The 27,436-nt window shown below is 39.4% G+C and overlaps 1 protein-coding gene across 7 annotated transcripts in view; it reads left to right on the top strand.

Moving 5' to 3' along the window:
* The window catches only part of OSBPL1A (oxysterol binding protein like 1A), a 256,420-nt gene that overhangs the window by 157,742 nt on the left and 71,242 nt on the right, over nucleotides 1-27,436 (top strand). For 5 of the 7 annotated variants that reach the window (XM_049901659.1, XM_049901658.1, XM_049901660.1 and 2 more), the window contains 2 exons: nucleotides 4,601-4,763; nucleotides 23,897-24,050. In XM_049901659.1, the coding sequence (XP_049757616.1) occupies nucleotides 4,601-4,763; nucleotides 23,897-24,050 (317 nt within the window). Of the gene's footprint in view, nucleotides 1-4,600; nucleotides 4,764-23,896; nucleotides 24,051-27,436 lie in introns of those variants that run through there. The other 2 variants (XM_049901664.1, XM_049901662.1) reach the window with 2 other exon arrangements.

The raw sequence follows: 27,436 nt of genomic DNA, 5'->3' as shown, positions 1-27,436 counted from the left end.
GCGTTGGCTTCAGGAATGTTTCTGTTCTTGGGCTAACAGAAGGCCTGGGTACCATGACCTCCAGGGTCCCTCTAGTGTCAGTCAGACCACTAAGTCTGGTCTTTTTATGAGAATTGAGGTCTGCATCCCACTGTTTTCCTGCTCCATCAGGGATTCTCTCTTGTGTTCCCTGTCAGGGCAGTCATCGGTTATAGCTGGGCACCATCTGGCTCTTCTGGTCTCAGGCTGATGTAGCCTCTGGTTTATGTGGCCTTTTCTTGTCTCTTGGGCTCGTAATTACCTTGTGTCCTTGGTGTTCTTCATTCTCCTTTGATCCGGGTGGGTTGAGACCAATTGATGGATCTTAGATGGCCGCTTGTTAGTGTTTAAGACCCCAGATGCCACTCTCCAAAGTGGGATGCAGAATGTTTTCTTAATAGATTTTATTATTCCAGGCTCTTCTTAATGGTAGGGAGGTTCCCCTCAACCTCTGTGGGATTGGCCCTTATGTTCAGTTTCGACATCTATTGTAGCCAGGCGCCATCTAGTTCTTCTGGTCTCAGGCTGATGGAGTCTCTGGTTTATGTGGTCCTTTCTGTCTCTTAGGCTCTTATTTACCTTGTGTCTGATGTTCTTTATGCTCCTTTGCTCCAGGTGGATTGAGACCAATTGATGCATCTTAGATGGCTGCTTGCTAGCATTTAAGACCCCAGATGCCACTCACCAAAGTAGGATGCAGAATGTTTTCCTAATACATTTTGTTATGCCAGTTGACCTAGATGTCTCCTGAAACCATGGTCCCCAGACCCCTGTCCCTGCCACTCTGGCCTTCAAAGTGTTAGGTTGTATTCAGGAAACTTCTTTGCTTTTGGTTTATCTACAATAATTTTTAAATGCAGGATTTTCCATTGGTGTTTCCAAAATATTGAGATTGTAGAGGACTTGGAATTACATTATTCCAGTGATCCTTCTAAGGAACTAAAAAGCACTATGGCAGTTAAGTATATTCTTAGATGCTTCAGAACCATCTAGAGAGCGCTTTGCTGGTGCAGTTGCTCTGACGTATAGCTTCTCACTCGTAGTGCTTTATGTGATGGGAGACATTGCTGTTTTGTAAGCAGTCAGTGCAGAAAATCCTGTTGTACTTGAAACTAATGAAAATATACCCAGATCAGTTCACAGATTTAAAAAAAAAAAAAAAAAGGTAACACGGCATAGAGCTTCTTCTCTCTCTCTTTTGCTTCCTACTCTTTACGCTTTTTTCTCTTAAAAGAAGTGAGAACAGATATAGATGTTGCAGAATTGAAGTGATGCTTATTTTAGATGGATAAAGGATTAATGGACTTTCAGTAAGATTTTTTTTTTTTTTGAGGAAACTGGGTGTTTTGGGGCTTCAATCACTTATTTTGCCACTTTGCCGAAATTTGCTAGATGAATTTATGTATGAAGACTTGTATATTTGTTAAAATAGAGAAGATAATTTAGTTGATTCTTATTTTTAAGAATTAACAGCACATTTACATTTTGATATTTGAAAAGTTGAAGGCGGAGAGTGGGTGGGAGGGAAAGAGTTTGGATCTTCTTGCAGTGTTGTTTTTGGAATCTCCAAATACTTTAGTGGTGTGTTTAGATCTTTTATATTCACAGGACAGATCGTTTTGGACATTGTGCACAATTTTGTTATCTTTGTTTATAGATAAATGAATTACTTAACCCAGCAGATAGAGGAAAAACAGCATTCTACTTTTTTTTTTAATTTGTACTCCAGCCTCAATAAGAGTATTTCACCCTCTGTAAATACAGTGTAGGTTATAGGAATATTGTTGTTATTGGGTGCTGCGAGTCAAGTTTTACTCATAGCGACCCCATATGACAGAGTAGAACTGCCCCATAGGGTTTTGTTTTGTTTTTAATGCACCTTAATTTTGTTTTGTTTTTACTTTTTTATTGTGTTTTGGGTGAAAGTTTACACAGCAAAATAGATTCCCATTCAACAATTCATCCACATATTGTTCTGTAACATTGGTTATAATCCTTGCAATGCGTTAGCACTTTCACCATTTTCAACCCCTCCTGCCCTGTTTCCATCCATCCAGTTTCTCTGCCCCTCCTTGCCTTCTCATATTTGCTTTTGTGTGAATTTTGACCTTTCAGTCTTGTACAGTTGATTGTTTAAAGGACCACATTCATCATGGGTGTTATTGTTTATTTTATAGGCCAGTCTGTTATTTGGCTCAAAGGTGACCTTCAAGAGTAGCTTTCTTCCAGGTTAAAAGGGTGTCTTAGGGTGATAGTCTCAAGGGTTCCTCTAGTCTTTATCAGTCCAGTAAGTCTGATTTTTTTTTTTTTTTTTTTTTATGAATTTGAGTTTTGTTCTGCATTTTTCACCCATTCTAACCAGGACCTTCTATTTTGTCCCTGGTCAGAATGGTGATAGTGGTAGCCGGACACCATCTAGTTCTTCTGGTCTCAGGCTAGAAGAGGCTGTGGTTCGTGTGGTCCATTAGTCCTATGGACTAATTTCTTCCTTGAATCTTTGGTTTTGTCGTTCACTCTCCTTCATTCTAGACAGGAAAAGACGGATAGTTATATCTTAATTGTCATAGGGTTTTCTAGGCAGTAATTTTTATGGGAGCAGAGAGCAGGATGGTTTATAACCACCAACATTTCTGTTAGCAGTCACACACTTAACCTTTGAACCACCAGGGCTCCTTATAGGAATATTACCAAATATTTTTCAGCTTCCTAAAATTTGTAATTACAGAAGTTTTCTTTTTTTTTTTTAATCAGTTTTGTATGATTTCTCTGCTCATTATTGCTTACCATTTATTGTTTTTCTATTTCATTATCATAGCTCTAAAAATAATAATCTCATTGCTATAATGATAAACACAGGTGCAGAGGACTGGAACTATTCGCAAAATAATAACGGATTAACCCTGTTTCTGCTACAAACTTAGCACTTCAGTGAAACTATATTTCAAGTTACACCCGGGACTGACTTCCTGGAACATTGTAGCTAGTGTGCAGCATCAGGGACTCGGGGCCACAAAGGGCTTCGACTCAGAGCAAAAGAGGGAATGTCAGGAAGTAAAAGGGGCTAGATTCAGCAGGGTGAGGAATTCAGAGGAGCAGTTAAGAGAGTTCTACAGCTTCCAAGACCAAGAGATGGAAATGTTAATAACCTGGAGGAGGTCTAGGAGGTCACCCCATTCTATGCCTTTCAGATTGTTGGTACAGCTCCTGGGATTGGACCTTAAGGACAGGAGTGAGCCACAGGGATGGGGCTTGTGCTCCATACCCAGCATCTCCTAGCACATGTCTGCTTTCTAAGGCATCTATTTTATATGTTGGGATTATAGGATTATATTTGAAAAATAGGTTTGCTAAAGGAAAAAAAGTTTTTTTTGAAGACTACTGAGATTGAAGACCACTGATGAGATTATAGATGATTGTGTTGTTGTTGTTAGGTGCCGTCAAGTTAGGTCTGACTCATTGTGACCCTATGTACAGCAGAACAAAATGCTGCCGGGTCCTGCACTGTCCTCACAATTGTCGTTATGCTTGAGCCCATTGTTGCAACCAGTGTGTTAATCCGTCTCGTTGAAGGTCCTTCCTCTTTTTTGGTGGTCCTCTACTTTACGAAGCATAATGTCCTTCCCAAGGGTCTGGTCCCTTCTGATAAAATGTCCAAAGTACATGAGATAGCAGAATCTTATTTTATAGGTGAAGAAACTAAGGAACAAGAGACTTTTCTGAGACTACAGGGCAGATTATGTTAGATCCCACCTTTTGTATCCCCTGTCTACAGTGCCACATTGTCTCTAGAAATTGAGGGAGATTATGGAATAGTTTTGATTTTCAGAGTTCTGATACAAAAGTAGATAAAATGGTCCATGCCAAAACCAGTTATCTGTTATTTTATATAAGGACTGGATTAGTTAAATTTTAGAGGGTTTTAGTCAACTGCTAAGGTTCAAATGCTCTTGGACCAGATAGGAATAGATTGGATCTTCAGAGGGCGAAGAGCCACCCTTTACTGTTTCTGTAATTCTAGCCCTTATTTCTTTTAGTGAGCCAAATTCGAGGTAAAATATGGAATTGAAACAATAAAACTGTTTATAATATTTGCCTAGCAGCTGGTTGCCCTCTACTTAACTTACACTATTCTGGATGTAAACTGAACAATTAACAGGTTTACCTCACACTTTCATGTGGTACACATTTAAATATTTAGAATGGTGTTCTTTATTTTGTTTAAAAACTTGCTGAAACTAGTTTCTTAACCTCATCATTAATGTTGAGACAGATTGCTTTTTTAAAATATGTTTTCTGAAATGGCTAAGCTGCTCATACCATGATCCTGATCATTTGAGCTGAATTCATTTGGTAGTTCTTAATCCATTTTCACCAGCTAGAGCTGTTGTGAGAAAAGGCCCCCTGGGAAGAACAAAATTAGTTTAGTAATTTTGCTCATTCATCCAAGACAGATCTAGCAAGACTGTTTTTATTTCTGATGTTGCAGTTGAATTGGATCAGAACCAAGTAATTTTCATATTCCAATAAGTAGGTCTGAGTCTCATCACTCTGAAGCCTTTTTTGTGTGTCTGTTTCCTTCTAGGTGAGGAATTTTAAGTTGGAACAAGAGCAAGAGAAAAACAAAATTTTGTCAGAAGCACTGGAGGCTCTGGCCACTGAGCATCATGAATTAGAGCAGTCCCTGGTTAAAGGATCGCCACCTCTCAGCATCCTTAGTGAGGACGAGTTCTATGATGCTCTGTCAGGTAATTCTAGAATCCTTCAGTGGAGTGTTTGTGATTTAAAGACCACCCCTAAGTGTACTCTTATGCTTATGGTGGATGTCACTTGAGTTTCCTGGAATGACCAGATAGAAATGTATCAGCATAGCTCCCAAAACTACCCATTTCTTGTGTCATGAAGGTCTGAAATGGCAGTCTTGTCACTGAGTCAGCCTATATTGAAGGCTGATGCTGTGCTAGGACTGGGTGCTGTTGAAACAGCACACTCTAATTTATTCGTTTGTTTAATTCATTTATTCATTTATTAAGTACCACCTGGTACCAGGTGCCATTACATGTACTAGGGATAGAGAAGTGGACAATCCTGTCCTCAAAGAGGTCTTAGAGTAAAGAATACAGATGAGTAAGACTTAGGTTGCAGTATAACAGGCTGAGTGCCAAAGTAGACGTGAGACCATGGTGTGACTGGAGCAGAGAAAAGGAAGTGCCTAGCTTTGCTTCAGAGCTGCCAGCCGAGTGCCAGCACAGAGCAATGGCCAGGAGCCTGGACTCTAGAGCCAGGCTGCCTGGATCACATCCTGCCCCTGACGCCAGCCAACTGTGTGACCATGGCAAGTTCTGTGACCTTTCTGGTTCTCAATTTCCACATATTTTAAATGGGGATAGTTACAGTATTCATTTTGACAGGTTTCTGTGAGGATTCAATGAGTTACTATGTTTAAATAATGCTTAGAATCATGCCTGGTGTGTATTGAGTGCTCAGTAAACAGGAGATGAATGTGGAGAGTTGAGGATGACTTGGGAGGAGGGACTGCTGAGTAGCTTTGACCTCTTAGGAATTCATGTTCAGAATTTTGGAGGCAGGTATGGGTAGGGGGCAGGGTAGGAGGGGAGTGATTAGAGATCAGTGAGATTGACAAAAAAGAATTTTTTAATAGAAGGAAATGAAACACTTATAATAGGGGCACATATCAGTTTCTGGGCTTCACAAAACCTGATCCATGGAAGCAGAAAACCTTGGTGGGTATGAGGTAGAGATTCACAGTAAGAAATTAAAGAGCAAGCACGGTGAGAATAGAAGAAATAAGGGCTGGAAGAGTTTAGGTTAAGGAAGATAAGGAACATAGAGGACAATATCGGACAAGGAAAATGCTGTTGGTTGGTGGTGGACTTATGGAGAAGACATTCCTTATATAAGGTAAACAAAAGCAAATAGGAACATTATTAGTACCAAAAAACTGAACCAAACTCATTTCTGTCAAGTCGATTCCGACTCGTAGCAACCCTAAATGTTACTAGTAGGGGTATGATATAATTAAAAGAAGGGGAGTAAGTAATCTAAATAGCAAGATTTTGGGAATAATTAGAAAAAGATGAGCATAATGATGATGGTGTTGTCAATTAAATATGGTATTTGTGAAATGAATGGCTCAGATATTGGGAAGAGAAAGTAAAGGCAGGGTTTGAAAGCAGTGGAAGGAGTACAAGGTGAAGAAGTAGTTCCTGTGATTGAGGGAGGGAGGGAGGAAGGGAAGGTGGATGATTTAAGGCTGCTGACAGTTGTTGAACGTCCACTGTGTGCCAGGTCCAACAGTGTTATCTCATGTGTTCCTTTTGCTGTGGGACAACCAAAATGGAAAGACGCTAGAAGGATTGAGTACAGGATTAAGCGAGGAATCAGCCGAACAAAGAAGTCTGGTTATCAAAGAATCCAGGCACTTCAAATGCTCCTCTTTTTGTCCTTTTATATATATTGTATATTTTAATATATATATAAATACATTTATTTTTCTTTTCAAAAGGAAACATGTTTGTTACAAGCAGTTCAGTATAAAAGTATGTAGAGTATCTAACGAAAGGCTCCCTTCACCCCTTCCCCTAATCACGCACTTTCCTAAGAGGTTCTTGCTAACAGCCTGATATAGTCTGTTCCAGAACTTTTGTAAGCATTTGCATGTAGATGTGCGTGTGTACATATGGATTTTTTTTATTTTTTAAATCATGAATGGGAGTAGCTATAATTGTTCTCAACCTGCTTTTTCACGTGAAAACTGATCTTAGACGCTTCCCCCAGTACTCTGGCTCCATCACATTCTGTCTAAAGGTTGCATAGTAGTCCATGGTATGGTTGTAGCACCATTGCTTTTATCATTTTCTTATTGATAGACTTTTAGCAGCGACTGTCATCTTTCTGCTTAGTGGTATTCTGACGCTCATCTCCACGATCACCTCCTCTGGGAGGAGGAGATCTAAAGAACTATGCTCCCTAGGTCAGGGTTGGCAAATAAACTTCATCTCAAATGCCAATTCAGATGGCGCTGCAGTGCCTGCGCTTTGTGGATTGCTGTGTTGAGAAGGATCATGAAGCTGCATCCAGGTGCTGGGTTGATGGGCGCGGGGTCCCACGGCTGTAGGAATGAAGCAGTGGCACAGGGGCCATGAACTTGCTCCTGTCTGCCCTCGATGGACCACCCGAGTTTTGTTTTATTTGCCTGAACATAGTAGCTCTTTTATGGCCATGCCTTCTGTTTATTACCATGAAATCTTGGGAATCCTTTGACTCTTAAGAGTCAAAAGCCCTGGGTTCAAGTGTTGACCTTGCTGATGACCTGGCCACATAATTCATTGAGTTAACAAAAACTGTTTTGAAATTCATCTTCTCACCGCAGTCTCTACACATCAACCTTCGTTGCCACTTCCTCCTTTCCTTCTGCTGCAAAAGAAACATTCCTCCTTGATTCAGGCTCTTCCCTCCACATTAGCCCTGCTTCCCACTTCCTTGTGGCTTCCCAAGGGCCTTTGTTTAGCTACTGCTTTTCTCACCTCCATATTCTATACCACATCATTTTAAATATTAATGTAAATTTCCTGGTGTTCCTATTGCTGCTGTAACAAATTCATACACACTTAGCGGCTTACACAGTGCAGAGCTATTCTCTTACAGCTCTAGAGGCCAGAAGTTCTAAAATTAAGGTGTCAGCAGGGCTGTGTTCCTTCTGAATGCTCCAGGAGAGAGCTTTTTCTGGCTTCTAGAGGCCGCCCGCATTCCTTGGCTGCATCCTCCATCTTGGAAGTCAACTGTGTAGCATCTTCCAGTCTCTCTCTCTGACTCTGATCTCCCTGCCTCCCTCTTACAAGGACCTCTGGTTAGAGATTTATATACTCCACTGTCAGTTTGACATATAAAAAAATGAATTCTTGATCTTCCAAATCCTGCTGCGCCTAGGGTTTTCTCTAGGAGTAAATGACACCTCTTCCCATCTCTTAAAGCCAGAAACCTGGGAGTGATTCATGACACGCTCCTCACATGTGCTGCATCCATGAAACTCAGACCAAGGCCTGCCAGTTCCACCTTCAAATCATACCTTGATTCCATCCGTGTCCTGTTTGCATCATGTGGAGATCAAGAATGCAGGTGCCAGGGCTGCAGGCTGGTAAATTGTAGCTGTACCACTTCCTCCGCTCTTGGCAAAGTTACTGAACTTTTCTTTCCCTTATTTCTTCATCTACAAATGGCTCATAGGGTTATTGGAAAGAATAAATTAATGCCTGTGGTGTACCAGGGTGTTGAAGACTGTGAGCTCTCATTCCCATCATCTGTGCAGCACCCGCTCTTGGTCCCTGCCAGGCCTTGGCAGTAGCCTCTTCAGTATTCTCTGAGACTCCAGTCTGGTGGCTCCCTTGACATTCATTTTGTACACAACACCCACAGTGATACTGCCCTGCCTAAAGCCCTTCAATGGCTTCTCATTGCACCTGGAATAAAATTCAACTTCCTTAATGGCCTTCAAGACCCTTCACGTGATCCAGACCCTGCCTGTCTCTTCAAACTCATCCTGTACCAATGTTCCCTTCACTTATGCTCCCGCACCCTGGCCTGCCTTCCATCCTCAAATGTAATAGTGATATTGGGCAACTGGATATGGGGTTAAGGAGAACAAGAAAAACTGTGCAGACCTATAGCTTATTTTTAAGTGTTTAATCAGAATAATTTAAATCAAACCTATCCTGGTATTGAGAGAATGTGAAAAAAAGATGTTAAAAGATACCTTTCTTAAAGTATTTGAAAATTATTTTCTCTAAAAGTTTACTCTTCTTTTTAAAAGTTGCTTATAACTTGTGTTAATTCCTTTAAAATAAAAGAATAATTGTATTTATTTAGATCCAAAGTCCATGCAACTTCCTGTTTCCCTTTGTCACGCCTTTTTGTCATGACGTATCATTTAAGCTTCTTCAGTTCATCAGGATCAATGGGAACCTATTGATATGGTGAGACAGAATCACGATGCACAGCCAACTGTTTACTATAATGATTTTTCCAGTCCCAGGGGATCTCTTGAGAAAATTGTTTTTCCAGTATGCTTAGTGATTAAAGATTTCATAAAATGCCATAAAGCAAGCAGATTTCTTTCTCACGATTTGGTGGAATTCCATTATGTAAATTTATTTAAAAGGAGATAAATCTGATGAAGCATGGCATTTTGTCCTTTTGTCTGTGTTTAAAGAATGAAATGAGTATGTTGAGTGGAATTTTGAATATAATTGTATGCAATCATTTTGTGGAAAAGGGCTAAATGTAAGTGCATATTGAAGCAAAAAGATTTAATGAGCAACTAAAGGCTAACTAGTTCTGTGGAGAAATCTCATCCTTCTGGAAAATAAAGTGGTAGAAACATACAGAAGGAACCACTTTAGGGATAAAGTGGTTCCTTTTGCATATTTCTACCATATTCTGCCCATCAGTTTAGCCTGTACTTTATGCTACCTTCTTCTGCTCCTCAACCATTCCTCAGTTACCTGCTTTCCTTGTCACTCCTGGCTCCCCCAGGCAGAATTAATCATTTCTTCCTCCGTTTTTCTTCTGCTTATATGAGTCTAAATGGACTCAATGGCTACAGGATACCTCTTTTATAACCCCTCCATTGTATTGCACTTGTCTTTTTATCATGAAAGGGACCGTATCTATTTATACCCCTGAAATACTTAGCACATAACAATAGTTGCTCTCTGTTGTTTATTGAATACAGATTGTTGAATAAATGTCATTGATATTCTGTCTTTTCTAAAAACATGTTGGTATTCAACAAAGAGCGCAGGTTAATCCCTAATATTTACTGATTTCCCACAGTCTGTATAGACCAGTGTGGATTCTGTGGGGAGTGGAGAGATGGGTAATAAAGAAGGGAGCTGGGAGAAGATAGTATTAAAATATGAAATTTGCTGTAGAAGAATTTGCCTTCAAGTTGGTGCTCTGGGGCCTGCTCACAGAGAGTGGGGAAATGAATGAGTTGCTAAGGGGAAGGAAATGAAAGGTGCATAACTTGTGACTCTCTAATAATCTAAGGAATTACTTTTGAATCATTTATTTCCAGCTAAACCAAATAATACCATGGTTGTTACTCTTTAATATTAGCCTGAGATAGCAATATTATGAGAATTATTGTCCTTTGGATACTGTAACTTAAAAATGCATTTTTTTCTGTCCAGTTTCCTTTTTAGAAACGTGTTGAGATCAGTTGCTTTTAGAAAGACTCCCTTGCTAGGTTTTCCTCTTAATGCTGTTTTGGTTAAAATGCACATGAGTAATGCATAAAATTCAATAGCGTAGACTGGTAAAACCAATAGATAGTTATGTCATAAAATTGAATCCAGTTATAGCATTTCTGAGCAGTTGTAAGAGTAAGTGCTCATGTTCTTTTAAATAAAAAATTTCAGAACAGAAAGTAATATAACAACCGTGGTTTTGTCTGGAAGAGAGTAACAGAAGCCATTATGACCTAAGTCATGTAGTTTAATCCAATAAAAACATATCAGGTAATAGTTGAGAAAGAGTAATGACATCTACCCGGACATTTTACATCTGTAATATATAAGATTTGACCAAGGTTTTTAGTGGTGTTGGTGAGAACTCTCAAGTGCAGTAATGAACATTTAGTAAGACTCTGTTCTTTATATTCCCAGTCTCAGTATTCTCTCCTTCTGCAGTTCATTTTTAAAATAGCTGTATATTTTTCACCTGTGCCTATCCTGTGTGTCTTTTCTGTAGCCTTGACCTGTCTAAACCAAAACAAAAACCAAACCCACTGCCATCAAGTCAGTTTCAACTCATAGACACTCTATAGGACAGAGTAGAACTGCTTCATAGGGTTTGCATGGAGCCACTGGTGGATTTGAACTGCAGACCTTTTAGTTAGCAGCCATGGTTCTTAACCACGGTGCCACTAGGGTGCCTAGACCTGTCTAGTACCTGGTAATCTCACGCACATCTGTATTCATAGCAAATATTTTTCTATTTCCCTTTTATTTAGCAATTAGCCATCCTCTGCCTTATGGCCTTTTATCTTCTTACGTAGCTTTTTGTGTGTTTCTTCCTTATCACCCCAACCTCCTCCTCTGTTCAGCTCCCATTTTTTAGATGTTATCTTAGTTAGCTAGTGTTGCTGTAACAAATACAAGTGTGTGGCTTTAACAAAGAGAAATTTATTCTCTCACAGTATAGGAGGCTAGAAGTCTGAATTCAGGGCACCAACTCCATGCAAAGGCCTTTTTTTCTCTGTTGACTTTGGGGGAAGGTCCTTATCATCAATCTTCCCCTGGTCTAGGAGCTTCTCCATGTAGGGACTCTGGGTCCAAAAGATGTGCTCTGCTTCTGATTCGTCTTGCTTGGTGATAATGAGGTCCCTCTCCTCTCTGCTGGCCTCTCTCTTTTGTACCTCAGAAGAGCTTAACTCAAGACACATCCTAATCTTGTAGATTATCTCCTGCCTCCTTAATAAAGCTGCCTCTAATCCTGCCTCATTGACATCATGGAGATTAGGATTTATAATACATAGGTAATTACATCAGATGACAAAATGGTGGATGTGATGGTTAAGATTGTGTGTCAACTTGGCTGGGCCATGATTTTCAATGTTTTGACAATCATATAATGTTGTGATCCCTTCCCTGTTGAGATTTGATATGTGATCACCCCCATGATGGGATCTGCTGTGAGTAACCAATCATTTGAAAGAGAATTTTCTTAGGTGTGTGGACTGCATAAAATATAAACGGACATTCTGGCAAGGCTCAGGGGCTTTTTGCTTGCATTGGATCCTGCACCTGGCTCCTGTTCACCTGACCTCTGGTTCTTGGGACTTGAGCTAGCTGACCACTGCCTGTGGTCTTGTCTGCTGATCTTGGGATTCATCGATCTTCACAGCCTGTGAGCAAGAGCCCCTCTCTCTGACCTGTTAATTTTGGGTTCGCCAGCCCCTACAGCTACTGAATCAGGAACAGCCTCTTTTGTGACCCAGGGACTTGGGACATTCCAGCCTCTACAACTGCGTGAGCCATTTCCTTGATATAAATCTCTCTCTCTATGTATGTTTATGTGCTTTACTGGTTTTGCTTCTCTAGAGAACTGAGCCTAAGACAATGGACAACCATACAACACTGGGAATCATAGCCTAGCCAAGTTGATACATATTTTTGGGGGACACAGTTCAATCCATGACAGATGCTAAGGGTAGTAACGAGATAAAGCCGGGAAGACAGTTCAGGACCAGTTTTTATTTTTTAACAGTTTTATTGAGATATAAGTTAATTACCTTGCAGTTCACCCAACTCATTCATCTTTAGTGTGTTCACAGAGTTGTGCGACTGTTAGCACAATTAATTTTAAAACGTTTCGTCATCCCAAAAAGAAACCTGTACCCATGAGTAGTCATTTCCTGTTTCCCTACAACCACCCAGCCCTAGACAACCACTAATCTATTTTCTGTCTCTATGGATTTGCCTATTCTGTACACTCCAAATAAATGAAATTATAGGCAGTACCCAGATTACGAATGAGTTCTGTTCCTAAGTCTGTCTTTAAGTGAAATTTGTACGTAAATTGGAACAGTTAGGTACGATTCATATCTAACATCAGTCAAATGTTTGTCTTAGTATATAGTATACTTTTCTGTGTGTAAAAAACGTTAAAGAAACACTTCCAGATACATAAAACATCTTTAACATAATAATACAATAATAATAATAATGTTTTGATGCACATTGAGAAGTAGCATCTGTTTGTTATTACGAACCATTGTATTTACCTCACTTTTTTAAAAATAATTTTTATTGTGCTTTAAGTGAAAGTTTACAAATCAAGTCAGTCTCTCACAAATAAACTTATATACACCTTACTATACACTTCCACTTACTCTCCCCCCAATGAGCCAGCCCACTCCCTCCTTCCAGTCTCTCCTTTCGTGACCGTTTTGCCAGTTTCTAACCCCCTGTACCCTCCCATCTCTCCTCAAGGCAGGAGATGCCAACATAGTCTCAAGTGTCCCCCTGATGCAAGTAGCTCACTCCTCATCAGCATCTCTCTCCAACCCATTGTCCAGTCCAATCCATGTCTGATAAGTTGGCTTCAGAAATGGTTCCTGTCCTGGGCCAACAGAAGGTTTGGGGACCATGACCACCAGGATTCTTCTAGTCTTAGTTGGACCATTAAGTCTGGTCTTTTTATGAGAATTTGGGGTCTGCATCCCACTGTTCTCCTGCTCCCTCAGGGGTTCTCTGTTGTGCTCCCTGTCAGAACAGTCATCGGTTGTGGTCTAGTTCTTCTGGTCTCAGGATGATGTAGTCTCTAGTTCATGTAGCCCTTTCTGTCTCTTGGGCTCATAATTACCTTGTGACCTTGGTGTTCTTCATTCATCTTTGAGCCAGGTGGGTTGAGACTCAGTGATGCATGTTAGATGGCCACTTGTTAGTGTTTAAGACCCCAGATGCCACACTTCAAAGTGGGATGCAGGATGTTTTCTTAACACAATTTATTTTGCCAATAGACTTAGATGTCCCCTGAAGCCATAGTCCCCAAACCCCTGCCCTTGCTCCGCTGACCTTCGAAAAAGCATTCAGTTTATTCAGGAAACTTCTCTGCTTTTGGTCCAGTCCAGTTGTGCTGACCTCCCCTGTGTTGAGTATTGTCCTTCCCTTCACCTAAAGTAGTTCTTATCTACTAACTAATCAGTAAATAGCCTTCTCCCACCCTCCTTCCCTCCCCCCTCTCATAACCACAAAAGAATGTGTTCTCAGTTTAAACTATTTCTCAAGATCTTATAATAGTGGTCTTATACAGTGTTTGTCCTTTTGCCTCTGACTAATTTCACTCAGCATAATGCCTTCCAGGTTCCTCCATGTTATGAAATGTTTCACAGATTCCTCACTGTTCTTTATCGATGCATAGTATTCCATAGTGTGAATATACCATAATTTATTTATCCATTCATCTGTTGATGGGCACCTTGGTTGCTTCCAGCTTTTTGCTATTGTAAACAGTGCTGCAGTAAACATGGTGTGCATATACCTGTTGGTGTAAAGGCTCGTATTTCTCTAGGGTATATTCCGAGGAGTGGGATTTCTGGGTCATATGGTAGTTCTATTTCTAGCTTTTTAAGGAAACGCCAGATTGATTTCCAAAGTGGTTGTACCATTTGACATTCCCACCAGCAGTGTATAAGTGTTCCAGTCTCTCCACAGCCTCTCCAACATTTATTCTTTTGTGTTTTTTGGATTAATTCCAGCCTTGTTGGAGTGAGATGGAATCTCATGGTAGTTTTAATTTGCATTTCTCTAATGGCTTATGATCAAGAGCATTTCCTCATGTATCTGTTAGCGGCCTGAATATCTTCTTTAGTGAAGTGCGTGTTCATATCCTTTGCCCAATTTATAATTGGGTTGTTTGTCTTTTTGTGGTTGAGTTTTAGCAGAATCATGTAGGTTTTAGAGATCAGGCGCTGGTTAGACATGTCATAGCTGAAAATTTTTTCCCAGTCGGTGGGTGACCAGGACCAGTTTTTAATGAGTCTTGTTTTAGATTGTACTGAGGAATTTGAATTTTTGCATTTAAGTGGTGAGGAGCCAACAGAGATAATTGAGTATATAGGGTGACAAGATTCGTGTTTTTGAAAAATTCATTCTTTTAGTAAACGTTTGTGAAATTCTTAGAATATGCTTGCCGTTTACTAATGTGAATTCAAAGAAAACAAGACGTGGTTCCTACCCAGGAGGAGTTCGCGTTCTAACAGATTATTTGTATTTTGGGAATAAAGATTGATTCACGGTCATGCTGTCCTATATGAGAGATGAGAATTGCTTGAAAAAAAGCACTTTTAGTGAGAATGGAGTTTCACTTCTCTCCCCTTTTTTACCTTAGTTAGCACATACTTTTCTGGGGCAAGGGCCACAGGCTTCCTCAAGGAAAACCTGGTTGACTTTCTGGAGTTGATGAAATTCCCTATTTTAGGCTTACCATGTATGTTGGTACTTGCCATGTTACAATTTTGTACTGTTTTGCATGATTATTTGATTTATTTCAGCCCTGCCAATCAATAAGAGAGTAAATCCTGTGAGGAATTTTGCATCCCTAGCAACTAAGCTGTTCAAATATTTGAGTGAATAAAATTTGAGGTACATTTTTGAGGTTAAATTGCCTGAACTTAAAGACCAGTTGATTGTGAAGGATAATATTATTTTTAGAATTCCCATCTCTTTACTGAAATTTTTCATTTTGGTCCCAGGCATCTCAAACTCTGTTTGTTGGAAACTATACATGTCATCCTGTTCTGAATGCTTCGGTATTTCCTGTCTTGGTTAATGCCATCATCATCTACCCACTGTGAAAGCTACAAATGTGGAATTCATGTTTACTCCCTCTCCTTGGTCCCCATATCTGGGCATCTAGTCTTCTCCTTTTTCTCCTATTTTTTATATTCACTGCTGGTGCCTTAGTTTAGCTGCCCCCTTTCCTTGATCCACAGACTATTACAGTAGCTTTCTGTTATGGATTGAATTGTGTCTCCACCCAAAAAATGTGCGTCAACTTGGCTAAGCCATGATTTCCAGTATTGTGCAATTGTTCATCATTTTGTCATCTAACGTGATTTTCCCATGTATTATAAATCCTGCCTCTATGATGTTAATGACATGGGATTGTTGGCAGTTATGTTAACAAGGCAGGACTCAATCTACAAGATTAGGTTTTGTTTTAAGTCAATTCTTTCAAGATATAAAAGGGAGAAGTGAGTAGAGAGACGTGAGGACCTTACACCACCAAGAAAGAAGCACCAGAAGCATAGCACATTCTTTGGACCCAGAGTCCCAGTGCTGAGAAACTCCTAGACTGGGGAAGATTGATGACAAGGACCTTTTCTCAGAGCCATCAGAGAGAGAAAACCTTCTCCTGGAGCTGGTGCCCTGAATTTGGACTTCTAGCCTACAAGACTGTGAGAGAATAAATTTCTCTTTGTTAAAGCACTCCACTTGTGGTATTTCTGCTATAGCAGCACTAGATAACTAATACAGCTTCTTAATGAGTTTTCCTGCTCCCAGCCTTTTGTCACTGTCAGCCCATCTCCATACTACATATTGCCAGGTGTGGTAGGCTGAAAAAATGTATGCCACCCCACCGGTATGTCCATGTCTGAATCCTTGGAACTTGTAAATGTTTCCTTATTTGAAAAAAGGACCTTGGCAGATGTGATTAAGTTAAGGATCTTGAGATAAGATCATCCCTGTTTATCTAGATGGGATCTGAATGCCATCACAGGTAACCTCATAAGAGAAAGGCAGAGGGAAATTAAGACAGACACACAAAGGAGAATACTGAGATTGGAGTGATGCAGCCGCAAGCCCAGAAATGCTGGCAGCCACCAGCAGCTAGTAGAGGCAATGGATTCTCTCTTAAAGCCTCAGGAGGGATTGTAGTCTCATCAGCCCACACTAATTTTGGATTTCTGGCCTCTGGAATTATGAGAGAATAAACTTCTGTTGTTTTAAGCCAGTAACTTTGTGGTAATTTAATACAGTGGCCACCAAAAACCCAAACCTGTTGTCGCTGAGTTGATTTCAACTCAGTGACCTTATAGGACAGGGTAGAACTGCCCCATAGGGTTTCCAAAGTTGTAAGCTTTACGGAAAGGAGTTCTGGTGATGCAATGGTTAAACGCCCAACTGCTAACCCAAAAGTTGGCTGTTTGAACCCACCAAGCTGCTCTGTGGCGACCTGCTCCCATAAAGATTTCAGTCTAGGAAACTCTGTGGGGCAGTTCTACCCTGTCCTGTAGGGTTGCTATGAGTCGGAATCAACTCGATAGCACAAAACAACAACAACAAATGTTACACAAGTGCACTGCCACATCTTTCTCCCACAATGTCGCTGGTGAGTTCGAACCACTGACCTTTTAGTTAGTAGCCCAGCGCTTAACCACTGTGCCACCAAGGTTCCTTACGGTGGCCACAGGACACTTATACATCAAGGTTATCTGCAAAGTCTAAAACTCATTTTATCACTCTCTGGACAAATGTTCAGTGACTCAGTGGCTCCCCATTGCTTACAGGTTAAAATCCAGACTCTTATCACCTGACCTACTTTAAAGCCTCATCTGTGATGACTATGCTTTTTGCCTTTAGATGCCCTCCTCTCTAACTATGCCAAATATTCATGCGCACACCTTGTTCTTTCAGGCTTTGGGGCTATTTGCTCTTCCTCTAATACCCGGTGTCCTATTTCTCTCCTTTAAACCCAAATTCATCTTTCACAGTGCAGCTCAGATGTTATCTCTACTTTGAAACTTAACCAGATACCCGTAAGAGTTATTCTACCCGCTATTTCCATATGTGTAAACACGGGTTCACATGTGTGTCTTTCACTAGATTGGACTTTAAATGCTTGGAAGACACAAACCGTAGCTCATTAATCTTTTAAAACTGTTCCAGCAGCTAACCCTTTACCTGGTATGTGGTAGTTACTTGGTAAATGTTCATCTGTTAAGTTGAAGTCACGTGAAAATACTTCCTTTTGTAACTGGGTTATTCTGTATCTGGTTAGTTTTAGAATTTTTTTCTTTGTAAAGAATATGCCTATGTGAGCTTCCTGAAAATAATTTTGAGAAAGGATGTCAACAGGACAAATTGGGAAGCCCTTGACTTAGTAATCCAAAACAGAATACACGTTGAGATTTCCAGTTGTATACGCTATAGTTTGCCTGGTTCTCCATCTCAGTTATATGTATAGACTTTGCAAGTTTTAGAAAACAGTGGTAGATTTACTTTCTTGGGGACAAGCCAATAATTTTAAGAAACTCTGTCAAAAGCAACACTACACCAATTGGCTAATTTTGACCTTGGACATCATTCAGAGAAGATGTCTAAAATGTTTCTGACTCTTGTTGCTTGCTGCCAAGAGTCTGTTTCAAGTGCTGGCCACTTCCTTAGCTGACTATTGTAGCAATGCCTTGGCAGCCCCCCTTGGGATTCATCCCGATTTTCAGTTTATTTTAAATGTGGTATTATTTATTTTCTCTGTGTTCTTCATATTTACTGTGTTATTTTTGAGTATAAGCAATTTTTAAAAATTTTAGTTCAGTTTAAGCAGTTTTACCTTAAGACTAAAATTTTGGCACTGATATTTTAGGCTGTGGCTCAGGTTGCTTTGGACGTCTTTAGAACTTGTCTAGTAAATGGGAAGCCATAAACAATAAAGGTATTCTGTTGAGCACACGTACCTCCTGATCCTTTCCTGTTGCCTTAAGTAACCGGAGGAAGGGTTATCTGGACATTACCCACAGTTCTCCCACGTCTTGCCCTTTTGCACTGTTTGTTCTCAGGCTGGTTTTCAGAGGTCACATAAAAAAATGCTCATTGGGATAGCTTATCAGAATTATTGGCATGTTTATATTATATACTTGATGACTTCTTTTTTCAGCTTTTTAGTAGGAGGAAAAATTAACAAATCAACATTGAAAAGTTCACTCACTTGTAAAAGAATGATAGGATGTATGGTCTTTTTAATTCTAGAGTTTTAAAGTCATGTTAACCCAGCCACAGACGTTGATTGGCCTCCATGCTGTTTGGATGAGGACGTTCAGATTGTGTTTAATCTGAAACGTGTTTAAGATAGTCCTAAGTCCTAATATGGACAGAGCTTTAAAGATCTGGTCCACTGGAGATTTGTCACATTAAAACAAACTTTGGTATTTTTAGCCATGCTATTAATACTACTGTTTTAATTGAGAAATTCATCAGGGAAAGTTCTGTCTGCTTTAAATGTTTGTGTGTAGGCTAACACATTTTTCTAATGCAATATGGTCTGGTTTTCAAAGTTTTATTCTGACATGTTTTCTGTTAAATATAATTATCAATTAAGTCACATGAATCCTTTTGGAACTTGTTTGAAATAAACAAACCCATAAAACAGTGCATGCCAAGCTATCTATTTCCCATCATTATTTAGTGCTATACAAGTTTTCCTGTTTGCCTGTCAAAAGTTCAACATAGTTCTAATACTCCATGCTTTCTACCAAGGCATTGATGTGTCATCCAGCAACATTGAATGGTAGACAAGGTCTGGCCTATTTGATATTCATATTTGTGAGCAAAAGAGAGGAACCACAGTTTTAAGATTGAATTATCACCCCAGAGACACTGAGATTGAGCATTGATTCATCATTACAAGGAGACTGCGAAATGACTTTTGTGGGCTGACTCTGACCTTGGCCAGTAAACCTTCCTAGTGTCTGTGGCCTGTTTGTTTATTTTGCTAATCATATTTGAGTTTAAATATATTTAGAACTATTATTCTCCAGATGAAAGGATGGTATCTACTGGAGATAAGCAGAGTGGTCTGACTAATGATATAAGAGCATGGTCTATTTAGGATGACTCCTTAGTGCCCACAAAGTCAGTCCAAACTATTTCACACTCCATATATTAGATTCCTCTCTGTTATAGTACTAGAAGTAACTGAGTTGTTGATTTGTTTGTTTCTTTAGCAGCTAGTTAGTTTTTATCTCATGGACACTATAAACCATGTAATCGATCATGTTTCCTTCTTTGCCTTTGATGCTAGAAAGCTCAGAGACAAGTTTGTGATTTACCTCTAGTAAGCATACAGAAACTCACGGCATGTGTTGGGGCACCACCTCATTCCCAGCTTCATTTATCTTCTCTTTGTCCCACTGCCTCACTTTGACTTTTATTTATTTTGCATAGTCAACTTCATGACTGACTCATAGCTTCATTTCGCCCTCACCTGCCCCTTCCACCACTCCATTTTTACATTTTCCACTCTCATCTGACAGAATACTTCGTTCCTCCCTGTATTGGGTCATGCTGTTTCCTTTACCTGGAACAGTTCCTCTGTTGTAACTCACGCCTCCCCTGCACTCACACCCCTAGACATAATACTCAGCTCAGTCATCACCTCAGCCACAATCCTTCCAATACCCTATTCTCCATCAGTCCTGCCTTTGTGGCCCACCGCCTCCATTCAGACTTCTATTATTACACCTAGAAAAATTTGCTTAGCTTATTTGTTCACAAAACTTTCTACCATGGACAGGAACCATATCTTACTGTTCTTTGACTCTCACTATACCTTGCACATAAGGAGCCCTGGTGGTGCAGTGGTTAACCACTCGGCTGCTAACCTAAAAGTCAGTGGTTCGAACCCATCAGCCGCTCTGTGGGAGAAAGATGTGGCCGTCTGCTTCCATAAAGATTACAGCCTTGGAAACCCTATGGGGCAGTTCTACCCTGTCCTATAGGGTTTCTGTTAGAATCGACTGGACGGCAGTGGATTTGGATTTGTTTATGTCTTGCATGTAGTAGATGCTTAATAGATGCATGATATAAAGGAAGAGAGGAACAATTAAGCAGTTTCAGATATAGTATATAGTAGATCAGTCAAAAATTGGAAAGTGACCATTGGACTTTGCAATATATGGAGGTAATTGGTGATCTTTCTCTGAGTCCTTTCAGGGGAAGGATGGGGATAGCCTGATTGTATTAGAGGACAAGGGACGGGGAGCAGCATGGAGAGGAGTAAGGATGGGGGAGGGGAAAGGGTGTAGGGAAAGGGAGAAAAGGAGTAGAAGAGACATGGACAAGGGGAGGAATGGAGAGAGTCAAGTACTGCCAGCCACAGGATGAGGCTGTGTACTGCCATCTGATGGTGTATCCCTAGGGTAAGCACAGTGCCTGTCCCTTGGCACATGTTCCTAAAATGACTGATACAGGTTAAGGCAGTAAGTCTTGGGGCTGGTATTCACTAAGTTGAAATCTTGTTTTGGGAAAAGTTTGCCTTTGCTTCCTAGAAGCTCCTGATGTCTTTACCTCTTGTTTGTTGCTTAGTGTATACAGGCAACCCCCAGATTATAGACAAGATCTTTTCCGTGTCTTTACGTTGAATTTGTAGGTAACTTGGAACAGGTGCTTATGGTTCTTATTTAGCCTTACTTAGTGTAAGAAAAGGCTCATAGCTTTTTCAGTGATTTAAAAGCTGCACTTGCAGCAAGCGAAGGTAAGAGTAATGAAGAATTGGTTGTGAGCAGAAATTGGTTTATTCATTTCACAGTGAGAGCAAATTTACATATTATTAAAGGGCAAGTACGGTTGCCCGTTAAGTTGGGGACTGCATGTATGTGCTTTTTGTTACACATTTTCTTTTTAGGTGGACAAGTCCCTGTCTCATGACTTGTACCTCTTAATAGCAAACACAGTATCCTGTGCATAGAAGTGTTTAATAAATGTGTCAGGTATTTTGTTTCATTACTTTTTGGTTTTCATGACATCTAGATTATTAAGGAATGACTCTTTTTAAATAATACTAACCAAACCAATAAAAACCAAACCCATTGCCATCAAGTCGATTCCAACTCATAGCGACGCTATAGGACAGATTAGAACTGCCCCATAGGGTTTCCAAGGAGCAGCTGGTGGGTTCAAACTGCCAACCTTTTGGTTAGCAGCCGTAGCTTGCCATCACACTTAACCACTTGTACTACCAGAGCTCTGTAAATGATACTAACAAGTACGCACAATTTTATTTTCTCCAAATTTATAAATATTTAATTTTTTCATGTAAAGAAAATTTGTAAAAGTAGAATCCACCACCCCAAGACCACTGTCATCTTATGTCCAGGTTTTAGCTTCTCTTCATCTACTCATGCTCCTTCTGACCAGCTACTCTCACCTCCACCCTGAATACCATTTTCATTTTTCCAGGATTTACCTTTGAGCACATGTCTCCAATGTAGCCTTTTCTGACCCCTATTTGTCTACCCCAGGAAGTTGTCTAACCCCCTCTTTGCCTCACTGTGTCCTAAAGAAACTTCTATCATTTTATTGAACCCATTTGCTCAACTGTCTGTGTACTTGAACCAGACTGGTCTTTTTTTTAATGCAGACAAAAATTATTTTTTTGGCTATTTTATAGTTTTAAATGGTGTCTTGCTTTTTTGATTTAGCATTATGTCAAAAGCATTTTTCTATTTATTACATTTTTTTTGTAGATGTAATTTTAACAGCTGCTCATTTCATCTATTAATGGCTATTCAGATTGTCTTTAATTTTTTTCAATAAAAGTTAATGACTACCAGCCGAAATTGACAATGACAAATGTCTCTTTATTTTTTTTAATTAGCTGTTTGTTATAAGGTGATGACAGACCAAAGCTATATTTTCAGGAATTCTGTTGAAGTTACATTTACAGAAAATAAAAATAACTTTACTGGCATTGAAAATCTTTCTGCAAGTAACATATCATTCAGAGTATCCAGAGTTCAGAGCTCAAAATATATTGTCCAACCTCCAGTTGTGCTTGTCCAACTATTTCTTCTGAATCAACCTAATATGATAAAAAATTAAGTATCATGATTTAGGCTGGATTATAGGTTACAGAAGGGGGAAAAAAGTACTACAAAATTTTATTTCCTGAACAGTTTAGATACAGTATATACTACAGGGTCATTATGTGTCAAAATTGACTCGATGGCAATGGGTTTTTTGGTTTCATATACTAAGCAGTGCCGATAAATTTGTTTGGTAAGGAAATTCGCTTGGGTGTTTGTAAGAATGCTTTCCCAGAGCTGAGGAGAGTTGAGTGTATGGTCATCTGCTTAAGATGGGGAGTTGTCGGTTATCTTGAACTTATAGTAAGTTCTGGGTTTACAGAGGTCTGACTTAGGGACAGCTCATACTTGCCCTTTAATGTTATGTAAACTTGGCCTCACTTTGAAATGATCGAATCAACCCCTACTTGCAACAAACTCTTCATCAGTTACCTTCACTTGCAGCTTTTAAATCACTGAGAAGGCTTTGAGCCTTTTCTTGTTCTAACATAAGGCTAAATAAGGAACTGTATGCACTTGTTCCAGCTTACCTACAAATTCAGCTTAAACAGGAACAGGAATAGACCTCGTTCATAACGTGGAGACTGCCGGTATATTTCAATAAAAATTTAGGCACCATCCTAAGTTTTATCATTTGCAGCATGGAGGCTGAATGACTACTACTTTGAATTGAAATGTATAATGCATTAAACAAGGAGTCAGAAACCCTAAGTTCAAATTCTGGTTCAGCAAACAAACAAGCCATGAGACCATTAACACAGTTCTTAACTCTACTGTCCTGCCTTGCCTTCATGAAAGCATCCTTGAGAGGTGGAAATGAAATGAAGAATGTGAAAGTGCCTGAAAACTAGAATGCATTTTACAAAAAAAAAGTTCTCTTATTACTCCCGAGGAGGCATGTGACTCCATTCTGAACACAGCCAGTTGGGAACATGGCATTTTCATCCTTAAAATGCCTCCCTGATATATAGATAGTTTGGGTTTAAGATCTTGAATATTTTAGTAATTCCATACCAGAAAAAAGTATTTTAAAATTAACTTTGCTCTTGTGCCTACAGTATACGGTGTAATGTAAACTTCCCGCAAGTACAGCCACTATACTTTTTTCATAATATATACGAGTTTCAAAAATTGATTTTTTTTTTTTCCCTTTGGAAGTTATACTTAAGATGCTTTGAAAAGGAGATAAAAATAATCTTTGGGGAAGCCACTGGATATCATTTCTTAAAGAATTGGGTAATCCCTGGAAATCTTTTTTAATGCATAACATCTGCTTAATTGTCAGTTTATATAAATGCGTCTCTATTTCATAAATCCACCTTACCCCTATTGGGTGTAGGTTCTCTGAAATCCCTGAGGAGATAGTTAACGGATGGCTTGTTGGAGGACAAAGTAGGCAGCTTAAGTTTCAGAGCCTGGTGCATGAAGGGAGATATCCATTGTTATCAAAGCCTCGTACTGAAGTTCATTAACTATGGGCCTGCTCTGCCACAGATTCCGAGTCCGAACGGTCCCTAAGCCGATTGGAAGCAGTGACGGCGCACTCGTTTGAAGAGGAAGAACGTTTGAGCGGTCAAAGAGCCAGAATGTCTGAAGGAAAAGATTGTGGTGGTGGAGATTCTCTCTCCAACGGCATCAAGAAACACAGGTAGGTCGCCTCTAACAGTTACTGTAATTCTCTTTTTATCATAAAGCCAGTCTGGGTTCATGAAGAGATTTATACCTTCTCTTCATATTTTTCTCTGGATGGGTACTTACATCGCTGTGCCACCTCAAAGAAAGGATTTTACTTAAGTATTTTTTCTTCAGTCTGTTAAGAGGAGAGCATCATTTTTAATTGTAGGAAAAAGGCAGAAACTTTGTTTCAGCAACCACGTTTTTAGGGGAGAATGTAAATCTTTTAGTTGCCTGTTTAGAAAGGCTCTTCAGAACTGCTTATTGAAATTGATGCTGGATTTCCTTTTCATCATACATCTTTTATGACTCTGCCTCCCAATGCTATTTTAGTTTCTAGTCACTTGATCTTCTTGTTGGTTTTATTAAGAATGAATGGTAACATTGCCAGCCTGTTGACACAATTTAGTTAAATTTGAACAAAGACTTTTAGTAGACCCAGGACATGCTGAGCATGTCCATTTTATACTGTCTGATAGCCTTAGTATGTTTTTATTCCTTTGATGGTTTCATCCTTGAGATTGTCCCAAATTAATGAGACGTAACAGACACCACAGTTCTCCGGTGTCAGCACAAGTGTACAGACACAGAGGCATATGTGCGTGCTGGGATTCATATAGTAAAACGTTTTATAAAAATATCAGTGAAGGATCTCTCTTTACTGTGATTGTAAAAATCACTTTTTGGGTAAGGAGTTATGAAAGATTAATTTCAACGAAGTAGTTTTTCTTTGTTTAATGATTGTAGATTGTATAACTGTAACCCCATTTCTGTACCATGATTCTGGTCATGACTGGCCTCAAATATTGTTCTACTGCAAAAAATATACAGATGACCTCCCTGATGTTTGTGGATTTGTCCCTTGTTAGTAAAGATGTCTCAGTTTGTACTTACTTTAAAAAGATTGGTAAGTTTTAGGTTGTTAACTAGATAAAACCAGGAAGTTCTTTTGTTCAGTTGGAAGGTGTCTTCTAAACAAGCTGTTGACAGTTACCTTTGACAGAGTTTACTGTTGTATGTTATGTGGGCAGCAGTGAGTGTCTTCCCTGATTTCCATCTGCAGTTACTGCCAGCTCCTTTGGGAGTCTAGGGCTAAATTCTGTCCAGGAAATGAAATACCTAACAGTGAACATGGCAGGTCTGCCAGTCTCTAAAGAGAAGACAACCTTTAACAGTGTAACTGAAATACAAGCATCATGTCAATTCAGCGAGAACACAGGTGAATTCTTTGGGAAATTCAGAGAAGCATGCAAATATGAGATGTAACTGTTAAAGACCCAACATGAGTGCTCTGCTTAGATGTCAGATCCTGTGCCTGGGAAGTGATTTCTCTACTGCTTTTCAGGGCCCAGAGGCCCTTTTGTATGTCCGCTGCAGAAATGGCAACAATGATTTTGCATATGACATTTGGAAACCCCGGTGGCCGAGTGGGTAAGAGCTATGGCTGCTAACTAAAGGGTCAGCAGTTCAAATCCGCCAGGCACTCCTTGGAAACTCTATGGGGCAGTTCTACTCTGTCCTGTAGGGTCACTATGAGTCGGAATTGACTTGACGGCAGTGGTTTTTTTTTTTTTTTTTCAATAGGTATATTATACCATATCCATGTATTCTTTGTTCTGTCTTAGTCAAACCCAGAATGGTACCGATGTGAAAGTTAAGATGAAATTGTTCAAAAAGTGAAATCAGGACACATCACTAAGAAAAGTTAAACCAATAAATGAGATGTAACTCATTCAACCTGTAAGTGTAATAAAACATTGATCACTTATTCAAAGCAAAGGAGGAAAACTTAGGACGTCGTCAGCCCTCAGATATGTGAGAAAATATAACAATTTCCTATTTTAGAAAAGTAGCTTTTATAGGAGCTTTTGTTTTTTTCAATATTAACTCCAGAATTTATTCTAATGGGACACAGAACCCTTGCCTTCAAGGCAGGTTACACAGAGGATAAAATTAACTCAATTCAGCAATTAAAGAAAATTTTGTCATTTTAACAGCGAGAAACTCAGTTTTTGCTTTATATACTATTTGATACTAAAGTTTTTAAAAATCTCATAAATTAACCCATCAAACTTTAGCCAGGATAGATGAAAACTTTGACTGTATCAATGAGATTTCCTTTTTTATAAGCCTTTTAAGTTTTCTGTCCTTATCATGTATCTCTTACAGAACAACCTATTAAAGAGGCAAAATGAACACATTTATTAGCAGACTCAATATATATCCTTTCTCTGTGGCATAAAAAGCAGTAGTATATTGTCTTAGTCATCTAGCGCCGCCATAACAGAAACACCGCAAGTGGATGCTTTTAACAAACAGTTTATTTTCTCACAGTAAAGTAGGCTAAAAGTCCAAATTTAGGGTGTCAGCTCCAAGTGAGGGCTTTCTCTGTTGGCTCTGGAGGAAGGTGTTTCTGGTCAATCTTCCCCTGGACTAGGAGCTTCTCTGCACGGGAACCCCGAGTCTAAAAGACTCGCTCTGCTCCCAGTGCGTCTTTCTTGGTGGTATGAAGTCCCCAGCTCTGTGCTTGCTTCCCTTTCCTTTTATCTCTTGAGAGAGAAAAGATGGTGTAGGCCGCACCCCAGGGAAAGTCCCTTTACAATCCCACCTTAATCCTCTCAGCATAAAATCACAATCACAGAATGGAGGACAACCACACATGGCCTAACCAAGTTGATGCACACATTTTGAAGGGGACATAATTCAATCCATGACATACATAAACTGAAATTATAATGAATATCCACTAATTCAATTTAATATCAGTAAATTACCTAAAGATCATGAAACTATATTAAGTTTATATACTGCAAAATATAATTACTATTGAAATATTCTAAATCTTCATTGAAACTTTTACCTTGGCCCACTTTTCCAGTCTAACCTTAGCCCTTTAAGACTTTATCAACTGGTTTTTTGGACTCCAAAGTCTCTGCTCAGCCTGACCAGTTCATTGATAAGAATATAACCTTAAATCTCTGGCTGTGGGTGAAAACATTTGTAACTTTTTTCAAAAAAGTTTTTCTCTAATCACGTAAACAGAACAGATACCAGGTATGATTTAAAAGTTCAATTTCAGAATAAGAAAAATGTTGGAGTATCCAGCGTTATCAAATCCTTATTGCCTGCTCCCTAAACTATACTTTAGTAACCTGTGTGTATCCTGGGCCTTTGTTGTATTAATCACAATCTTGGTGATATTTCAGAAAAGCTGATGTGCATTACTCTCTGATCTGGGGGATTAGTGAGAGGTGGCCATGCAATTTATTTGAAGTCTTGTGCTTTATCTTTAAAACCATGGGAAATGTGTATTCTACTTTGTCATATATTTCAGTTTTATTTAATATTGAAAAATAATTT

This window comes from Elephas maximus, chromosome 11 (assembly GCF_024166365.1).
Source record: "Elephas maximus indicus isolate mEleMax1 chromosome 11, mEleMax1 primary haplotype, whole genome shotgun sequence".
Classification (NCBI taxonomy): Eukaryota; Metazoa; Chordata; class Mammalia; order Proboscidea; family Elephantidae; genus Elephas; species Elephas maximus.
Note: the sequence above shows the minus strand (reverse complement) of the source record. Positions and strands in the feature narration are given on the sequence as shown.